The sequence below is a fragment of the Rattus norvegicus genome, chromosome X (assembly GCF_021556685.1).
Source record: "Rattus norvegicus strain SHRSP/BbbUtx chromosome X, alternate assembly SHRSP_T2T, whole genome shotgun sequence".
Lineage (NCBI taxonomy): Eukaryota > Metazoa > Chordata > Mammalia > Rodentia > Muridae > Rattus > Rattus norvegicus.
The window spans coordinates 10723524-10745000 of record NC_141554.1 but is presented as its reverse complement, the minus strand read 5'-3'; the positions used below and the strand labels follow the sequence as shown (position 1 = coordinate 10745000).

At 34.5% G+C, this 21477-nt stretch overlaps 1 protein-coding gene across 17 annotated transcripts in view; it reads left to right on the top strand.

Moving 5' to 3' along the window:
* Window positions 1-21477, top strand: part of Kdm6a (lysine demethylase 6A) — a 142521-nt gene that overhangs the window by 108609 nt on the left and 12435 nt on the right. For 16 of the 17 annotated variants that reach the window (XM_087598918.1, XM_087598917.1, XM_087598916.1 and 13 more), the window contains 9 exon segments: window positions 2756-2885; window positions 7873-7978; window positions 8551-8756; window positions 10413-10477; window positions 11960-12034; window positions 12427-12575; window positions 16634-16748; window positions 19613-19800; window positions 20712-20853. In XM_087598918.1, coding sequence (XP_087455044.1) covers window positions 2756-2885; window positions 7873-7978; window positions 8551-8756; window positions 10413-10477; window positions 11960-12034; window positions 12427-12575; window positions 16634-16748; window positions 19613-19800; window positions 20712-20853 — 1176 coding nt within the window. 17 annotated transcript variants of the gene reach the window in all.

The window sequence follows — 21477 nt, the reverse complement described above, 5'->3', positions numbered from 1 at the left end:
CCTTTAATGGGGGTCCTGTTCTCAGTTCAGCAAGTTTGCTGCTGGCATTCGCCTATGTATTTGCTATACTCTGGCTGTGTCTCTCAGGAGAGATCTACATCCGGTTCCTGTCAGCCTGCACTTCCTTGCTTCATCCATCTTACCTAGTTTGGTGGCTGTATATGTATGGGCCACATGTGAGGCAGGCTCTTCAGCCTCTATTCTAAACTTTGCCTCCCTATCCCCTCCTAAGGGTATTCTTGTTCCCCTTTTAAAGAAGGAGTGAAGCATCCGCATTTTGGTCATCCTTCTTGAGTTTCATGTGTTCTGTGCATCTAGGGTAATTCGAGCTTTTGGGCTAATATCCACTTATCAATGAGTACATACCATGTGTGTTTTTCTGTGGTTGGCTTACCTCACTCAGGATATTTTCCAGTTCCATCCATTTGCCTATGAATTTCATGAAGTCATTGTTTTTGATAGCTGAGTAGTACTCCATTGTGTAGATATACCACATTTTTTTAATCCATTCCTCTGTTGAAGGGCATCTGGGTTCTTTCCAGTTTCTGGCTATTATAAATAAGGCTGCTGTGAACATAGTGGAGCATGTGTCATTGTTGTATGTTGGAACATTCTTTGGGTATATGCCCAAGAGAGGAATAGCTGGGTCCTCGGGTAGTGTCCAATTTTCTGAGGAACCTCCAGACTGATTTCCAGAATGGTTGTACCAGTCTGCAATCCCATCAACAATGGAGGAGTGTTCCTCTTTCTCCACATCCTCACCAGCATCTGCTGTCACTGAGTTTTTGATCTTAGCCATTCTCACTGGTGTGAGGTGAAATCTCAGGGTTGTTTTGATTTGCATTTCCCTATGATTAAAGATGTTGAACATTTCTTTAGGTGTTTCTCAGCCATTCGGCATTCCTCAGCTGTGAATTCTTTGTTTATTTCTGAACCCCATTTTTTAATAGGGTTATTTGTCTCCCTGCAGTCTAACTTCTTGAATTCTTTATATATTTTGGATATAAGCCCTCTATCTGTTGTAGGATTGGTAAAGATCCTTTCCCAATCTGTTGGTTGCTGTTTTGTCCTAACCACAGTGTCCTTTGCCTTACAGAAGCTTTGCAGTTTTATGAGATCCCATTTGTCGATTCTTGATCTTAGAGCATAAGCCATAGGTGTTTTGTTCAGGAAATTTTCTCCAGTGCCCATGTGTTCGAGATGCTTCCCCACTTTTTCTTCTATTAGTTTGAGTATATCTGGTTTGATGTGAAGGTCCTTGATCCACTTGGACTTAAGCTTTGTACAGGGTGATAAGAGTGGATCCATCTGCATTCTTGTACATGCTGACCTCCAGTTGAACCAGCACCATTTGCTGAAAATTCTATCCTTTTTCCATTGGGTGGTTTTGGCTCCTTTGTCAAAAATCAAGTGACCATAGGTTTGTGGGTTCATTTCTGGGTCTTCAATTCTATTTCCCTGGTCTATCTGCCTGTCTCTGTACCAATACCATACAGTTTTTATCACTATTGCTCTGTGAATACTGCTTGAGTTCAGGGATAGTGATTCCCCAGGAAGTCCTTTTATTGTTGAGGATAGTTTTAGCTATCCTGGGTTTTTTGTTATTCCAGATGAATTTGCAAATTGTTCTGTCTAACGCTCTGAAAAATTGGATTGGTATTTTGATGGGGATTCCATTGACTCTGAAGATTGCTTTTGGTAAAATGGCCATTTTTACTATATTAATCCTGCCAATCCGTGAGCATGGGAGATCTTTCCACCTTCTGAGATCTTTGATTTCTTCAGAGGGTTGAAGTTCTTATCATACAGATCTTTCACTTGCTTGATTAAAGTCATACTGAGGTATTTAATATTATTTGGGACTATTATGAAGGGTGTTTTTTCCCTAATTAACAGAGTTTTAAAAAGGTCCTTTTACCCAGAACACTTTCTCTTCATTTCTATACTAAATGTGGCTGCTTCAGAATGGGTAAAAAGAACAACTTAAAAATGACATTGTTTCTAAATTCTCTCCGTCACCATCTGTTGTTTTTTTTTCTTTCTGTCTTTCTTTTTTTTCCTTTTTTTTTTTCTCGGAGCTGGAGACTGAACCCAGGGCCTTGTGCTTGCTAGGCAAGCGCTCTACCACTGAGCTAAATCCCCAACTCTCTTCATCACCATCTTATTCCATAACTTTGCTTCCTTTTCTGTCTACTTTGGACTGTAGTAATAAAGTTTTTTTATCTAACCTTATGGTATTCTAAAACTGTTTAAAAAGTAACATGCATACCCGACATCTGTCTGCATCTTTAATATTGATAAGTTAACGTTTATAGTCTCTTATATAGATGACTGTATGTGTCAGTTATTTCAGAGAAATTTGTTTCAGACTTGCTTTTAACAAGCAGATAATTTTCAAGACACAGTAAGAAACTGTTAGTATGACTGCGTTTTTTTCTTGGTTGAGCTAATGTATCAACCTATAATGGGAATGATCCTGATCATTTAAACTGGAATTCATACTTGTTCTTCAGATAAAGAAATCATAAACAAAATAAGAGAATTTTTTTTATGCTTAACGTGTGCTTTTAGTTTTCTTCAGTGGAAGGAAGATACAGGAATCAAAATAGGTATTTCCAGGAAGAATTTTGTTGTTCCTGCTGGATCCCAAATTTATGTCTTTATTAAAATGTCTGTTAATAAGTAAATTCAGAATTATTTTCTGCCTTCTTTGTAAATGTAAAGCTGATTTTTCTTTTTCCTGTTCTTTTTAAAGGAATCTAGGTAAAAATGGCCTGTCTAATAGTAGCATTCTGTTGGATAAATGTCCACCTCCAAGACCACCATCCTCACCATATCCTCCCTTGCCAAAGGACAAGTTGAATCCACCTACACCTAGTATTTATGTGAGTCTGAATTGACTAGAAGTCATCTAAGCCAGTGTTTTCTTGTATATGTCTTTTGTAAATATCTTTTAGGTCAGCATAGATGCAACTATTACAGTTATTGGCAGTAGTGTGACTATTTGGCAACAAAAAGATGTATTTAGAGATATTTTTGATATTTTGATATGTTTTGCTGTACTAGAGACTGAACCTAAAACTTTGCACATTCTGGGCATGTATTCTATAACATTGCTACTATACCCATACTCCCCCTGATTATAGGGTATATTAGAATAAGTGAGAAATACTTTCATTGTTTTAATTTTGAGCAGTGTTAAATGAAAGCTACTTGGAACTATTCAACTTATTTTTTCCCTAAGGTAAACTGGGTTTTAAATCTATCAATTTTATGGGCCTTAGTTAGCATTTACTTTTTTTTTTGTACACATGCTAAAAGAAATACCGTCAGTGACAGAAAAAAAAAGTAAAAAATGGTGCTTTAATAATGTGGTCATTGGAGCTGGAGAGATGGCTAAGCAGTTAAGAGTATTTGCTGCTCTTACAGAAAATCCAGGTTCAGTTACCTATGCTCACATGACCATCCATTAGTCCAGTTGCCTTCCTCTGGCCTCCATGGGTACCAGGCACATGCATGGTACACATGCATGTAGGCAAAACACTCATTTACATAAAATAATTTTTTAAAGCCAGCATGTCTAAGAAACAAAGAATATGATTATAGATGGATATAAGTTATAAAAATCTTTATAAGTTATTTACCGTGTATAAACTGTCAGTTTTATCTCATAGAAATTTAGGCATCTAATACGAAGAGTTCTTAATTGTGTTTTTACAAATAAATCCTGCTACTGCTATATTAACTTCTTCCAAGAAAAAAATTAGATACATATAAGACCATCCAAAGTATATTATCAGGAATTTATATCTGTGAAAATGATTCTTAACCTTGAGAAATTTTGATTTCTTCACTGAGTTTTTAAGCATATGGCACAATTCACCATCTCAACCCTTTGTGAGTATATAGTTAAGTATTAAGCATACTCATGTTGTACAACTTATCTTGAAAGCTTAGGTATTTTGCCAGTGTCTACGCACTGAACATTTTTCCCCATCCCCTTAAGTCATAATTCTGTTTTCATCAATTTCACTACTTTATACATGGAATCAAATTTCTTTTTTTTTTTTTTTTTTTTTGGGCCGAGACAGAGAATAATCATAATTCTAATTCACAGTAAATAACTTAAACAAGCACAATACAGTTGACGCATAGCTCTATAGACATCAATGATTCTTCCTCAACAAGTTACTGACTTAAAATAAAACGCTTTTTTAAATCAATAGATGAAGTGCACATTGTCTCACAATGCCTGTGGGAGCACAAAGAAAGGAATGGAAAGCAAGGATGGGCAACCCATGGTATCTCCGCTGCTTGTTCTTGCTGCATTCATTTCCTATATTTTTCTCATTAAAGTTGTGTTCTACGATGTGCAAAACAATTTCATTACAAAAGTAACACATGGACATATTGAACACTTGAGCAACCCCCACAAAATTACAAAGAAATAAAAATTTTACTACTAATCTTATTTGTCACATATAACTGCTATTGATGTTTTAGCCGATGAACAATTTCCTATTTATATTACATAATATATATAATGCAGAATATATATAATATTTTCCACAGCATAATTCTCCTTTATTCTGATTTTTTTTTCTTTTTTTTTATTTTATTTTATTTTATTTTATTTTTTTTATTATCTTGAGTATTTCTTATATACATTTCAAGTGTTATTCCCTTTCCCGGTTTCCGGACAGACATCACCCTCCCCCCTCCCCTTCCTTGTGGGTGTTCCCCTCCCAAACCTCCCCCCATTGCCACCCTCCCCGCATAGTCTAGTTCACTGGGGGTTCAGTCTTAGCAGGACCCAGGGCTTCCCCTTCCACTGGTGCTCTTACTAGGATATTCATTGCTACCTATGGGGACAGAGTCCAGGGTCAGTCCATGTATAGTCTTTAGGTAGTGGCTTAGTCCCTGGAAGCTCTGGTTGCTTGACATTGTTGTACTTTTGGGGTCTCGAGCACCTTCAAGCTCTTCCAGTTCTTTCTCTGATTCCTTCAACGGGGGACCTATTCTCAGTTCAGTGGTTTGCTGCTGGCATTCGCCTCTGTATTTGCTGTATTCTGGCTGTGTCTCTCAGGAGCGATCTACATCCGGCTCCTGTCAGTCTGCACTTCTTTGCTTCATCCATCTTGTCTAATTGGGTGGCTGTATATGTATGGGCCACCTGTGGGGCAGGCTCTGAATGGGTGTTCCTTCAGTCTCTGTTTTAATCTTTGCCTCTCCCTTCCCTGCCAAGGGTATTCTTTTTCCTCATTTAAAGAAGGAGTGAAGCATTCACATTTTGATCATCCGTCTTGAGTTTCCTTTGTTCTAGGGATCTAGGGTAATTCAAGCATTTGGGCTAATAGCCACTTATCAATGAGTGCATACCATGTATGTCTTTCTGTGAGTGGGTTAGCTCACTCAGGATGATATTTTCCAGTTCCAACCATTTGCCTACGAATTTCATAAACTCGTTGTTTTTGATAGCTGAGTAATATTCCATTGTGTAGATGTACCACATTTTCTGTATCCATTCCTCTGTTGAAGGGCATCTGGGTTCTTTCCATTTTCTGGCTATTATAAATAAGGCTGCGATGAACATAGTGGAGCACGTGTCTCTTTTATATGTTGAGGCATCTTTTGAGTATATGCCCAAGAGAGGTATGGCTGGATCCTCAGGCAGTTCAATGTCCAATTTTCTGAGGAACCTCCAGACTGATTTCCAGAATGGTTTTACCAGTCTGCAATCCCACCAACAATGGAGGAGTGTTCCTCTTTCTCCACATCCTCGCCAGCATCTGCTGTCACCTGAGTTTTTGATCTTAGCCATTCTCACTGGTGTGAGGTGAAATCTCAGGGTTGTTTTGATTTGCATTTCCCTATGACTAAAGATGTTGAACATTTCTTTAGGTGTTTCTCAGCCATTCGGCATTCCTCAGCTGTGAATTCTTTGTTCAGCTCTGAACCCCATTTTTTAATAGGGTTATTTGTTTCCCTGCGGTCTAACTTCTTGAGTTCTTTGTATATTTTGGATATAAGGCCTCTATCTGTTATAGGATTGGTAAAGATCTTTTCCCAATCTGTTGGTTGTCGTTTTGTCCTAACCACAGTGTCCTTTGCCTTACAGAAGCTTTGCAGTTTTATGAGATCCCATTTGTCGATTCTTGATCTTAGAGCATAAGCCATTGGTGTTTTGTTCAGGAAATTTTTTCCAGTGCCCATGTGTTCCAGATGCTTCCCTAGTTTTTCTTCTATTAGTTTGAGTGTGTCTGGTTTGATGTGGAGATCCTTGATCCACTTGGACTTAAGCTTTGTACAGGGTGATAAGCATGGATCGATCTGCATTCTTCTACATGTTGACCTCCAGTTGAACCAGCACCATTTGCTGAAAATGCTATCTTTTTTCCATTGGATGGTTTTGGCTCCTTTGTCAAAAATCAAGTGACCATAGGTGTGTGGGTTCATTTCTGGGTCTTCAGTTCTATTCCATTGGTCTATCTGTCTGTCTCTGTACCAATACCATGCAGTTTTTATCACTATTGCTCTGTAATACTGCTTGAGTTCAGGGATAGTGATTCCCCCTGAAGTCCTCTTATTGTTGAGGATAGCTTTAGCTATCCTGGGTTTTTTGTTATTCCAGATGAATTTGCAAATTGTTCTGTCTAACTCTTTGAAGAATTGGATTGGTATTTTGATGGGGATTGCATTGAATCTGTAGATTGCTTTTGGTAAAATCAAATTTCTTTATAACTAGTTTATTTCATTTATCATGTCCTCAAGGTTTATCCATGTTACAGCATGTGACAGGTCAGTTCACTTGGTGGTACTGGGATTAGACTGTATTTTTTGCACATACTCTTGAAAGTATTCTACCATCAAGCTCTGTCACTTCCCTCAATAACAGTTCACTTGTTGCTTAGTTTTCCCCTACTAGGGGTAAAACGTAGGCTCCTTTACTTGCTAGTCAAGTACTGTGCCATTGAGCTACATACTCCAGCCCTTAGCAAACTTCCAATCTTGCCTGATACTATAATTATTTACCTAACTACAGGAATAATGTTGCATCAAGAACATATGGTATTATTCAGAATCTTTATTTTTCTTATTTTTAATTACAAATATGGAATTAGATACATGTGAGGGTAGGTGTACCCTGGAGCTGGAGTTATGGATAGTTGTGAGCCACAGGGGCGGCTGGGAATCAAAATCTGGTCCTTCCTCTGCAAGAGCAGTAAGTGCTTATAACCACTGAGCTATATCTCCAAGCCAAGACGATTTCATTTTTGGACAAATGGACTCACTCTGTCATTCTAGCTGGCATGAAATTCAAAGATGACCACTTCTGCCTTCTAAGTAAGCACTGTGATTACAGTGACTGCCACCCACTCCCAGCTTCTATATTGGGTCTTTTAACTTTCTACATTTTATGGTTTTTCAATATGGGGTAGTATTGGAGATAAAACCTAGAGCCCTCTGAATGTTCAGAGAAACATTCTACCATGGACTTACAACCAGCCTGTACTTGGTACTCTCATTTTCAGTCGAGTTTTTATTAAAGCTAAGCGAACTCTACTATACTTTCTACGTACCCACTTGTGCTTCTTGATTTTTTTTCCTTTTTAAGGTTCAGCAATCTTCACTTTGGTTTTGAAGTTTAAATGTATTTCTGCTACATAATTTCTTCAATATGTAGTACACAAAAATGTATGTGGCTGCTATTTAGTCACAATTAAAATCAAAATGCAAAAATACTATAAAATAGAAAGCAAATATGAACACATGAAATAAAATAGCTCAATAGGCAGTGAATATGAAGTATAATATTTAAAAGTTAAAGAGCTGTATTTTCCTGAGATATAACCACATATTTTAACTTTACAGTTGGAAAATAAACGTGATGCTTTCTTTCCACCATTACATCAATTTTGTACAAATCCAAACAACCCTGTTACAGTAATTCGTGGCCTTGCTGGAGCTCTTAAATTAGGTATGCTTTTAAATAAAAAGAAAAATTTTTTATGCATGCTGTCTTGTAACCTTTTAAAGCACTAGTAAAGAAGTCTGGTACAATCCCCCACCATCACAACTCACACATAATACATATTTTCGTTCTAATATGGATGGGGAATTTTGATCATTTTTACTTCAAGTCCATGATTTGAATATATAATAGTGATGGTATTGGTTGCTGGCAATTTAGGATTAGTTTTTTAATTTAGCTTTTACTTTTGTCTAATGATTTATGTTTAACTACTGTGAGAATATGAAATGTAAGTACTCATCAAGTACTATACTGCCCCACTGGTATTTGCTAGCACCTGCAAAAATTAGTATGTGAAAGTTTGACTGTCAGATTCTTGACTCATTCTCTTATTTGAATAACATGAGCATTAGGTATGCCCATACCTTCAAAGTATATAAATAACCTGGTTGACTTTTTGGGGGAAATGGATATATTGCCATAAAATGCTTTCTCTTTGAAAGAAGAGGCAGAGGTGGGGTGCATTTTTGTTTTGATTTTACTGACTTCTTTTATTTATTTATGGCTTACTTATAAAGACTTGGGACTTTTCTCTACTAAAACTTTGGTGGAAGCTAACAATGAACATATGGTAGAAGTGAGGACACAGTTGTTACAACCAGCAGATGAAAATTGGGACCCTACTGGAACCAAGAAAATCTGGCACTGTGAAAGCAATAGATCTCATACTACAATTGCTAAATATGCTCAGTACCAGGCCTCCTCGTTCCAAGAATCATTGAGAGTAAGTATTTGCTTCCTGAAGAATCTTTTTAGGGATTTAAAAATTATTTCATTTTGTAGCTTTAAAAGAAGACAGTACTTTTGTAAATATTAGATTATATTATGTTACATAAAATACCTTGTAAGTGCTACCCACTTTACCTTAAACAAACCTATGAGTTAATTCAGTAAATATTTTGTAGAGGGGAAATTACTGTCCTAGAAATAAGATCCTAGGTTATCTAGGATATTTATGATTAAAGCAAGGTTTCTTCAGTACCGTTGACATTTTGAGTTGAATAATTCTTTGTTGTGGGCCTATCTTGTATATTATATGCTATGTAGCACCGTCCATATCTTCTCAAAAGCATTTTTAGACCTAACAAATATTTCCTGGAAGACAATGTTGTCCCCTGTTGAATCACTGATTTGGAGCCTACACCTGTCTTGAGTTTGCTTTATGCTTAATCGTGTATACTTGCATTTTTTTTTTCTTCTGCCAGTTTAATATTACCAGGTAGACGACTCTTTCAGGAAGTATTAGTGTTCTTCCTTCCAGTCTTAGTTCATGTAAAAAAAAAAAAAATGCTGAGGAGGAGGTAGAAACAGGATGTAATAAGCATACATCATTATATATATAATTCATTATATTATATAATTATCATCATGTTATATAATTATATTATATAATTTCAACATATATATTATTTTTTTAAATCTAAATTTTACAACTAATCAAAACTATTATGAAAGCGTCCCTATATATCTTCTATCATTGAAACATTAGTAAAATCATGTAATAGTATAACAAGAACTTTGTGAGTTCTTCCACAAAATGGATATAAAACATCCATAGAAATGAGTTCTTTGAAATACTGCTTTGTGCTAGGTTGTTCACATATCCTACACAGGAAATTTAATTTTCTATGTGATTGAAAGTCTTGCGTTTGTTATTCACTAGATTTGCTTATCTCTTTTAAAATATTTAAAATGTTTCACTGGGTTCATATATTCAGTCAAGGAATCATTTATACATGAATTACAAATTTGGATTACTATTTTAGTTAAAGTTTCTGTTTCTTTGATGAGGCACCATGACCTAACTCAACTTGGAGAGAAATGGGTTTATTTGGCTTATATTTCCATATCACATCATCATCATATCGTCATCAAGCACAGTCATGACATGAACCCAAACAGGGCAGGAACCTGGAGACAGGAGCTGATAGGGAGGCCATGGAGAGGTACTATGTACTGACTTGCTCCTTGTGTCAACCTGCTTTCTTATAGAACCTAGAACCACCAGCATGGGTGAGGTTACCACCCACAATGGCCAGGCCCTCCTCCATCAGTCACTAGTGAAGAAAATATCCTACAGTTAGCTAGCTCTTGTGGAAGCATTTTCTCAATTAAGGTTCCCTCCTTTCAGATAACTCCCACTTGTATCTAATTGACATAAAATAACCAACACAGTTACTTTCCCACTGTCCCTTTCTATACTCCTACAAAAAATATTCATCTACTAAAATCTGTCCTACAAGTTGCATTGTGTTACAGTGAATTACCTCAGTTTTCCTCTTCTTGTAAATAGAGGTACTATGAGAATCTGTAGTGACATAAAGGAAATATTAACCAGTTGTGTGGAATTCTAAACTAAAATGCCCTTTTTGAATTATAGGAAGAAAATGAGAAAAGAAGTCACCATAAAGACCACTCGGACAGTGAATCTACATCATCAGATAAGTAAGTAGTTTTTCATTTCTACTTAATAGTTCTGTTTAAAAAATGTGCTTTAAAATTACTTTTGTTTCTTCTACAGTATTTAATGTAAGTTGTATTCATTGTACACTTTGTAATTTTGTTACTATATTGAAATCTGGCATGTTTGCTATGCTCTATCAACTAGCTTTTGTTTTATTGCTTGTGAGTGTTGCAAGACCCTGGTATTCTGATAAAGGCTTGCAAAAAAATATTGGGAGAAGTGAGTCAGGCTTTAAGCAGAAGCAATAGGATAGTGGGCTTGATTATTGCTGGTATAGCGGTATAGCTATTTAATTAATAGCACTGTTGCGTTGACACAAGAAGTTAAATTAAGACAGTTAATTTTATTAATCGTTTAGCAAAAAATGTTACTAATGTTTTGAGTATTCAAGAGGATTTGGATTGGTGTTTGGAACACCGGATTGATGATCTTTATGATACTATTCAAATTATTGGAGAAGGAGGTTCAGAATTTAAGAGTAAAAAGCCATCTTGAATGTCATGCTAATTACCAGTGGATTTGTGTTACTTCTAAACTTGATGATAGACACTGTAATTGGGAAAAGGTTCAGAGACACTTACAGGGTATTTGGCATAATTCTAACACCCCTCTGGATGTATCAACCTTGCTTACTGAGATTATAAATTTAAAGAATGCTGCTCCGCTGAGCTTTGATGCTACAGATATTGCTGGTAAAATTATTCATGACCCAAGGTCAGTATTTCCGTCTTGGTCAAGCTTCGAGAATGGCATATATAGCTTGATCATGATTTCCTTAATATTTTTCCTTCCCATTGTGATAAAATTTGCCTTTAACAACATCAATATGTTGGCCACCAAAATAATGTTGGCTTGAACCTAAAAAATGGACCCCCATGCAGAGTTATTAATTTAACAGGCTTGGATAAGCCAAGAATGGGTAAGATTATGCACAGAGCCTTACAACCTAAGACAGAATAGCATTGCTTTTGATAATGCTTATTCCATGACAGAATGACCTAAGACATTCCCAGTCTAGTTTATGATATAAAAAAGGGGGAGATACAGAGAGCTTCTAGGCACTTGGTATGAATCTGACCTTATCAGGACAAAAGAAAGAAGCCCTGAGCAGGAATATGGCTTTGGGCTTGGGCTCAGGAAATGAGCCTTGATTAAGAACATTTACATATGAGTTAATGCGAAGCTCAGAGCAGGCTCAGCGGGGGCATGTGTGGCAGTCCTTTTGTCTTGGTCATCCTGACTAGCCGCCAGAAAGGTATTTACAGGAATTTGGTTATCACCTTGCTTGTTTCTCTACTCAGAACCAATCTTATTATTCTGCATGTAATTAAAGTGGTATAAAAGCAGATTGGAAAACAAAACTTCTGCTTCAGTCTCAAAACTGGCTGGAGTCTTGGTTTTTTTTTTTTTTTTGTTTTTATTTTTAAAAAGATGTGCTTTTAATTTGCCTCTTTCTTTTAAAGTTCCGGGAAAAGGAGAAGGGGACCCTTTAAAACCATTAAGTTTGGGACCAACATTGACCTGTCTGATGACAAAAAGTAAGTCCTTGTGATAATTATGTGAGCTGACGAACTCTTGCTTTGTCTGAGAATTGTTTATAATTCCTTCTATTTCATTTCTTCTCATTTTTCTAAATTGACATGTGGTCAAACTAAATAATTGTATTAGGTTTTACAGCTAAATTATTTTTTCAAGTTAAGACTATTACATACTTTTTTTAAACCTGATTTTATGACCGTTTTTATTTATGTTCTATGTCTATAATTTTAATGCTGTTTTTCATTGGGAGGTTAATTCACACATTCCATTATTTCTTACATGAAAATAAAATATTTGTAGATTTGTTTTCTGATTGGAGCATAAGAGCTTTGGGTAAATTGATAATGTCTGCAAATATTTATGTCAGGATTTTACGCTTATTTTCTTGTAGGTGGAAGTTACAGCTACATGAGCTGACTAAACTTCCTGCCTTTGTGAGAGTTGTATCAGCAGGAAATCTTCTAAGCCATGTTGGTCATACTATACTGGGCATGAACACAGTTCAACTATACATGAAAGTTCCAGGAAGCAGAACACCAGGTGAATTTTATGAAGTAGTATCTCATAAAAGATGAAGCTTTTTTCATCTCCCATTTAAAGAAAGAGACTCAATATCTTTCTTTTAAAAATGAGTAGAACTAAATGGATTAATCTTTGATGCTTTTAATGGGACTTAGGTCAGAATTTCTTCCTTTTGATATCCTTCAACTCTAATCCTAATGATTTCTTCTGAAAAATTTTAGAGTACCCTCTGGCCCAACAACTGTTGTTCTTGCATACTTCTGAGAATGGTAGGAGTGTAGTGTTTCAGAACAGTTTTTTTAAACAATCATAATTTAATGTACTTATTTTATATCATGGCCTAGTGTGTGTCTTGAATATAACAGCTTCACATGAGAAACATTTTTCCATCTATTCCATTCTATTTGGTTTTAAAAACAAACTGTGGTTACAATCCTCTAGTTAAGTTTCAGCTGACAGTTTCAAAAGCACTTAATATGAAGTGATTACTAAACTCATGAACTTGACCACTGAACTAGACAGTTCAGGTTTTGCAAGTCATATGTTTCTTTCATGTCAAAGGATTTAATTTTCTGCTTTCAAGTTTTCAACTATCAGTAATATACTGTCTTTGGGGACCATGGATTGACATGAAATTTTAGAGTTTTGAAATTTGAAATATTTATTTCAAATATAAATTTGAAATATTTAACAGTCACTGTAATCCTAGCATCAATGAATTAGTTCAGTTACTGATAAGAAACAAGTACCTCTATGTTGCATATCTGTAACATGTTTCAATCATGTGTTTTCATGCACATGTTTCAGCTTCACATGTTGAAGTACACATGACTTAAAATCTTGACTGGTTTCTTTCTTTATTCCTTAATGAATCAGTTTTAAGAGTCATTTCAAAATAGACCTATTTTGATTTTGACTAATATTTCATTGTTTTCTTTCTCTGTCTAGATTGATTTGCTTTGTAGAATGTATAATTGATCTTTGGAGATAAGATCTGAGACCGAATGTTACCAAAACAACAAACAACACAAAATATTCCCCAAGGGAATCGTATCTACAGCCACTATTGGAAACATTGATTGCAGTTTTATTCTTGTGTCATTTGAAGCATAATTCTGTATGTTTCACAGAATTTGATTAAAAAAAAATTCTGGCATAAATTGTCAGGAGAACCATGTTCTCTTTCTGCTACATCATTAGACATATTTATTGTGTATGTCCTTATATGCTTACACAAACCTGTATATATGTGCCAGAAATTAAATTGCCAAAGTCAGTTTCTATCCCTTTACCACGTACGTAGATCTGGAGGATTAACCACTGGTTCTCCAGCTTGATTGATAGCAAGCATTTTCACCTGTTGAGCTATCTCACTCGCCCTGGATTCCCATGCTCCTTTCTCAGTTTGTAAATTTTTATTTCGTGAGGGACATTAGAAGGTTCTGAAAAGTGCATCAAGTGACTGCACTAGAGGTCTTTAACATCTTGTTATCTTCTTCAAGTAATTTTTAATATAAATTTTAAAATAGATTTTATACATGAGAGAAAACATACTTGTTCTTAAGCCTGCTCACTTCATGTAACATAATAATCTCCAACTCCATACATTTTCCTGTGAAGGTTGTAATTTCGTTCTTATGACTGAATAAAATTCATGGTGTGTGTGTGTGTGTGTGTGTGTGTGTGTGTGTGTCAGTGTGTGAGCGAGAGAGACAGACAGGCAGGCAGGCAGAGAGAGAGATTGAGATTCGGATTGATTTATGGATATCTAGGCTGGTTCCATGTTTAGGCTATTATAATAAATACTGCAGCAGTCAAAGTAAACACTTTTATCTCTGCATTAATATTGGATTAAATCGGAAGTTATGCTTGTAATTTTTGAGGAATCACTATACTGATTTCCATGTGGCCGTACCGTTTTACATTGCCACTAGAAGTGTATAAGGGAGTCTCTTTCCCTTAATCCTTGCCAACACTTTTTGTCCTTTGTTTTCTCTTTAGGTTGAGATAAAGCTGTTTCAAACTATTTTAATTTTCATTTTCCTGATATCTAAGGATGCTGACCACTTTACAGATATTTATTTGTCAGTTATATTCCTTTTTTGTGTTTGGTTCGGGGTTTGAAACCTTAGTTCATTACTTCATTTATTGGTTGGATGAGGAGGAAGAGGAATTTAACATTTGTTATTCTTTTATAGATTTCTATATATTAATCCCCTATCTGATATCTACAGTTGGTAATGGTAAACTGTAAACTGAAAACGGTTGGTAACCGTTTTCCTCCCCTTCTCCCAAAGTAGTTACCTGAAGTTCTTTAAAGTAGTAGTGTCCAAGAGAAATACAATACAAATCACATATAATTTAAAAAATTACTTTGATACATTAAAGTAGAAAAAAGTAACCAAAGTTAATTTTGCCCTATAATATCCAAAATCTAGAATCGATACAAAATTAGAAGATATTTCACATTTTTTTCATATCAAATATTTGAAATCCTGTATATTCTATGTAATTGCTGCCCCTTCCAGTTCCCAATTCAAAAAGTCATCAGTATTAAGTGGCATGGTCTTATAAGGAATGTATATATTTTAATTAGTACTATATAAAAAAATATCATTTTGCATGTCTGTATTAAATGTATATTAAACTGATATTTGTTATAGATGAGTTTACATCAGGCATGTTTTATACTACATGGTTGTGCTGAGGCTTTATTTACCCTTAACAGTTTTTATGTAGCTGATACAGTTGTGGAATCTCTAATTATAACTATAACTCTCTTTTATTTAGAACCCATACTATGGGGGCATTTCCAAATATCTACTTAATAATGACTGTTGAATATCCTTATATCGCTTGCCCTGAGATAGTTAAAACAATAAGCTTCTGTTCTTTCATGAATCCTCAGTTAGGTGAAAATAATGCAAATAAAATATAATTTCTTAGAAACAAACTTTACTATTTTCTATCTAGAACCAACCAGGGATGAGGAGCACTACACCAGAAATACAGATTTTAAGTCTTTCATGTCACTCAACCAGAATTACAGGAAAGGCAAGATGTAAAATGTTATACTATAAATGTCTACTAGCTTTAAGTCACCTTTCTTTTGGTCAGGCATTTACTTCAATGTTGTAAGCCTGTTATGATCTCCCTGAAATCTGATAAAGTTAATTTTTATATGAGGGGAGGATCCCCTATTTTGCCTTTTTTATTCCCTCGGGAATAGCTGTTTCATTTTATATTATTCTATAAGGATTTATTTATTATTTTTAATTGTTTTGGTATGTATGTGCACATGGGTTCAGGTACCCACAGAGGCCAGGGGTGCCAGATCTCCCTAGAGCTACCTCATGTGGTTTCTAAGATCAAACAAAAGTCCTCTGTATGAGAGCAGCATAGGAGCTGGAGAGATGGCTCAGTGGTTAAGAGCACTAACTGCTCTTCCTGACGTCTTGAGTTCAAATCCCAGCAACCACATGGTGACTCACAACCATCTGTAATAGGATCTGATGCCCTCTTCTGGTGTGTGTCTGAAGACAGCTATAGTGTACTCATATACATAAAATAAATAAACCTTTAAAAAAAAAAGCAGCATAGACTTTTAACCTCTGAGGCAACACTCTAGACCAAATAATTATTTAAAAAAAAAGACAAGGAAAGAAAAGGTAATGTCATTTATAACAATTATATTTATTATTTGTTATCTATTAGACACCATTTTAATCATTATTTCATTCATCTTTAAAATAGCAATTTTATAGAAATGTTAATATTTGTTCTTATATATAAGGAAAGTGTGCTTAAAATGCTTTAACAACTTGCTTGGGTTAATGCTGTAACTTAGCCAAGCAGCCTATCAGAGCCTAAACTCTACTTTGCTTTCCATGTTAGTTCTTCATGAATAAGTTAGAAGTAGCTGACCAAACTCAATCATGAAAACAGATTCAGCACAAAATACAAATGATAAAGAACTTGAATCTTTAACATTTTCTATTAACATTTTAAAGGTTTCATGTCTAAAGACATATTTTCTATAGAATTAATAGTATGTTAATTGCTTTTTCACCTTTTAGGTCATCAAGAAAATAACAACTTCTGTTCAGTTAATATAAATATTGGCCCAGGTGACTGTGAATGGTTTGTTGTTCCTGAAGGCTACTGGGGTGTTCTGAACGACTTCTGTGAAAAGTAGGTTTCCAAACTAAATTTTCTTTAAACATAATTACTATAAAACAGTAACTACAAAGGACAAATTACCAAACTGGATACCCTAATGTGGATACATAGTCAGCTTTCAGTTACAATTTAGTGGAAATTTTATGTTAAATTGAATGATTCCAAACCTATTAATTTATGTTATTAGAAAACTTACGCAGTAGGGGCTGGAGAGCTCAGTGGTTAAGAGCATAAACTGCTCTTCCAGAGATCCTGAGTTCAATTCCCAGCAACCACATGGCATCAAATACCCTCTTCTGGTATGCATAAAGAAAGAAACAGTATACTCACATAAAATAAATAAAGAAATCTTAAAAAGAAAAGGAAAGGGGTGCTGGAGAGATGGCTCAGTGGTTAAGAGCACCCGACTGCTCTTCCAGAGGTCCTGAGTTCAATTCCCAGCAACCACATGGTGACTCACAACCATCTGTAAAGAGATCCGGTGCCCTCTTCTGGTGTATCTGAAGACAGCAACAGTGTACTTATATATAATAAATGAATAAATCTTAAAAAAAAAAAAGGGAAAGGGAAAAAAACTTACAGTAAAGGTATCCTGTAACTACTCTATGAAATATAGACATGAGTTTAGAAGATTTGAGTTATTTTCATTGTTTTAATGATACAATCAAATACTTAAAATGGCATGTATTCTAAGAAAAATTTATAAATATTTTACAAAGTGAAAAAATTCTGTAACTTGAACATGCTTATTATTAGGAATAACTAAAACTTGAATATAATAATCTTTGCCATGTCATAATGATATAAATTCTTTTTAAAGGTGACAATTTTTCTTCTAAAGGCCTTTTATAAAATTTAATTAACTCCTTCAGATTTTGTTTTGCTAACCAAAAGAAAAAAAAAAAGGCATGCTGAATCTTTTCTTTATGATTCTAGAAATAGTCATCCTTTGTGTGTTATGTCTCATGTTAAAGAGTACTTTGGAATACTGACTGGTATTTTCATTAGAAAATTATGACTTCAAAATTAAAAGCATATTAGAACGTGATATTTTACGCCCATCTCAGTTAAATGTAGGGGGAGAAAAGTTACTTAAAGTGTTTATATATGTAATTTCTTACTTTGCTTTAAAAATCCTTGCTGTAAATATTTGGGTAATTATGAAATGCATCATAATTGAAAAAAATTAAAGATCCAAAATTTCTTTTTACATAAGCGAGAAATAATCACTTTATATTTCCTTCACTAACACTTGTTTCATTCAGTACAAAAAAACAGATACAGAATTTTATAGATTCAAATGTACTGATGAAGTAACTCATTCCACTACTTTATACCAAAATTTGTCTTGTTGATTAATTGAAGTTGTTTGCCTTCTTTTAGTTAGTACAAGGTAGAACAAGGTTGAAATAGGGTTAGGATATGTGTTAGTAACCATTTTTGTTTTATAGAGAACTGTATTTGCATAACTTTATCACAAATAGCTAGCCAATCCTTTTTCCCTGCAATTTGAGTGCCATTAGCAGTATGTTCTAGAGAGTTTCAGAGAGTTACCTTAGAAAGTTTTTATTGTTTGATAGAGAACAAACATGAGAACATACAATTAGGGATGTGTAGGGTCAGAAGACAATTTAAAACTTGAGGGTGTCTCTTTTTTTCCTTTTACGATGTGGGTCCCAGGGATCTAACTTGGTGGCAGATACTTTTACTAACCTGGCCATCTTGACAGCCCCTGAATTTTCAGGTCGAATAACAGGTATTTGTTACCAGCTGATTTGCTGTTGCATGCCCTGATTTTTTTTTTTTTTTTTTTTTTTTTTTTTTTTTTTTTTAGGAAGAAAAGGGGGAAAAGAGACATATTAATGTTCCATTTTAGTCTAGGGTTTTTCCCATAAAATCTTAGATAATAAATAGTTTGCAGAGTGTATGGTTTTTGTCACAATTGTATTATTATAATAAAAGTCAGTCATTGATCATAGGCAAATAATAATGTCTATCTTCTGATAGTTGATAAAAACTGTCAGCAGGGTCATAGTTTTGTGAACTTCTATAAAATTAAACTGTTACAACTTCATATAGACTTTGTCATATACTTTACCCCAAGTTATAAAGGTTACTTCTTAGATTATTTCCACTATATGAGTTCTTCTTTCCCCAAAATGTAAAATTTGAAGTGGTTAGTTATTAAAAGATACAAATTTCTTTTATAGGAAAAGTTGCTATGTACTTTTTCCAACGTACTTTATGAATAACCAGTAAAATATTTAAAGTAGAATGAGAATAGTAATAGGATCTATAGAATATTTCCATAGTGGTGGTCATGGCTATTGTGTGTGATGTATACAAGTTTATTTTCAACTGCATAGTTTTAATTAGGTGATCTTCTTTATGGTTATATAGAACTTGACAACTTACTCCCCTTTTTCTCCTTATGACTCAATTCAGCAGCAAAGACTTTTCTTGAGAGGTGTTGCTGATACATAGTGGGCTTGTTTATGTATTTAAGTGAATTTATCTTCAGCCTCTGTCATTTAGTGATTTGCAGGTACTGCAAGAATAGAAGTGTGTTTGGTGTCTAAAAATGGAGGAGGGGCCTTAGCGAAGTAAAATTAGAACAAAAGTATGTGCTACTTTAGAGTAGCTATAGGTTCCTCTTGGATTATGGAGAGATGAATTCAAACTATCTTTAGATATATTCCTGTACATAACTGTAATCAATTTCACTCTTCACATACATGCAACAGTTTTTATTATACTATCAGTTAAGCTTTATTGAAATGAATTACCATTAGAAAACAAAACTTTTTAATTTTTTTTTATTTTGTAAAGAATTTATTAGAGTCCTTAACCCATTTATACTGTTTTTCTTATTTCAGAAATAATTTGAATTTCTTAATGGGTTCTTGGTGGCCCAACCTTGAAGATCTTTATGAAGCAAATGTTCCAGTATATAGGTTTATTCAGCGACCTGGAGATCTGGTCTGGATAAATGCAGGAACTGTTCATTGGGTTCAAGCTATTGGCTGGTGCAACAACATTGCTTGGAATGTTGGTCCACTTACAGGTATTTTAAAAGAATATGCTTGAAAAAAATTTAACCTGAAAAAAAAAAACCAATAAAATAATGAAAATTTTTTACAAGAAAATGTCTCCTTTTTTATACAAAAGTTAAATGTTAGCTAACTATGGAAAGTCCAAAGATCCTTAGCATATGAAAGTCTTAATTGAAAATGCACTTGTAGTTACTGTTTAGAGTCCTTGACTTTGTTTTATAAAGGGAACTCTTAAGGGAGAAAAAAGAGCTAATTACAAATGCATTCTTGTGGGTTTTCCTTTTATGTTAAGTTGTATGTAAAACATTTAGAACATACTCTTAAGTAGTATTGCCTTAAAATTTAAAAAGTGGCATCTAGAGCCAGGAAGACCTGAATTTGAACCAGTACTTAACTTTTATAAGTTTGGGCAAGTTACTTAAATTTTCTAGTCCTTAATTTTTTTTTTCATGTAGTGATGATAGTAAAACCAATAAGGAAATGCTAAGAATTAAATGAAATAATGGATAAAAATTAGTTATACACAATTCCTGGCACGTGGTAATAGGAAGCACTCTGTATATGATTACTACTGATGCTATTACCATAATTATCACAAAACAAAAATTATTTTTGAAAGCAAGATGGTGGTGGCACATGCCTTTAATCCCAACATTTGGGAGGTAGATGCAGGTAGATCTTTAAGTTCAAGGCCAGCCTGGTCTACAGTTAGTTCCAGGACAACCAGGGCTATACAGAGAATACCTATCTCAAAAATCTATAATAATAGCACAATGATAGATAGATAGATAGATAGATAGATAGATAGATAGATAGATAGATAGATGATAGAGAATTTTAGTGATTTGAGATTTTCATGAGGTAATAATGGCTATCTTCATATCTTTTGATGGTTTTATTTGTGATTTGTTTTTCTCCTCAGCCTGTCAGTATAAGTTAGCAGTGGAACGGTATGAATGGAACAAATTGCAAAGTGTAAAGTCAATAGTACCCATGGTTCATCTTTCCTGGAATATGGCACGAAATATCAAGGTTTCAGATCCAAAGCTTTTTGAAATGGTTAAGTAAGTACTTTTCTAAAATTGCTGTACTGAACTCCTAGGTGGCAGGATGACTGTTAAACACTTTCTCCCCCATAGTATTATGTTTACATTAAAACAAGATGATCCAGAAGTCTAGCAAAATATGAGAATCTGCCTTGTTACAAATACTTTTCCCTTCCAAATAGCCCACTATGGTTTTAAAAGGAATAAAGGTATAACTTATTCTACAGCAGAAGATTGACTTTCTGGTATTTTCTCGCTCTTCTCTGAACTATTTGATTTCTCAGTAGAATTTCAATTGTAATATTAAACATCATTGTCAGGTTCTACTTAGAGGTAATATTTTCAAACAGGTTTTTTGTTTAATATTAGTATAAATTTCACTCATAAGGTAAAAAAAATTCTGGTGTATGTATGTTCATATACATATATATATATATATATATACATACATAAACAGAATAAATGAAGACTGGGATGATGGTTAAGTCAGTAAATTGCCCATTTTTTAAGCATAGGATCTAAGGTTCAGATCCTTAGAACCCAAGTCAAAAGCTAGGTGTGACATTTGGTTTCTATAACCTCAGCCCTTGTGGGTAGAGACAGACAGAACCCTAGATTTCATTGGCCAGCTAGCTGAGGTAG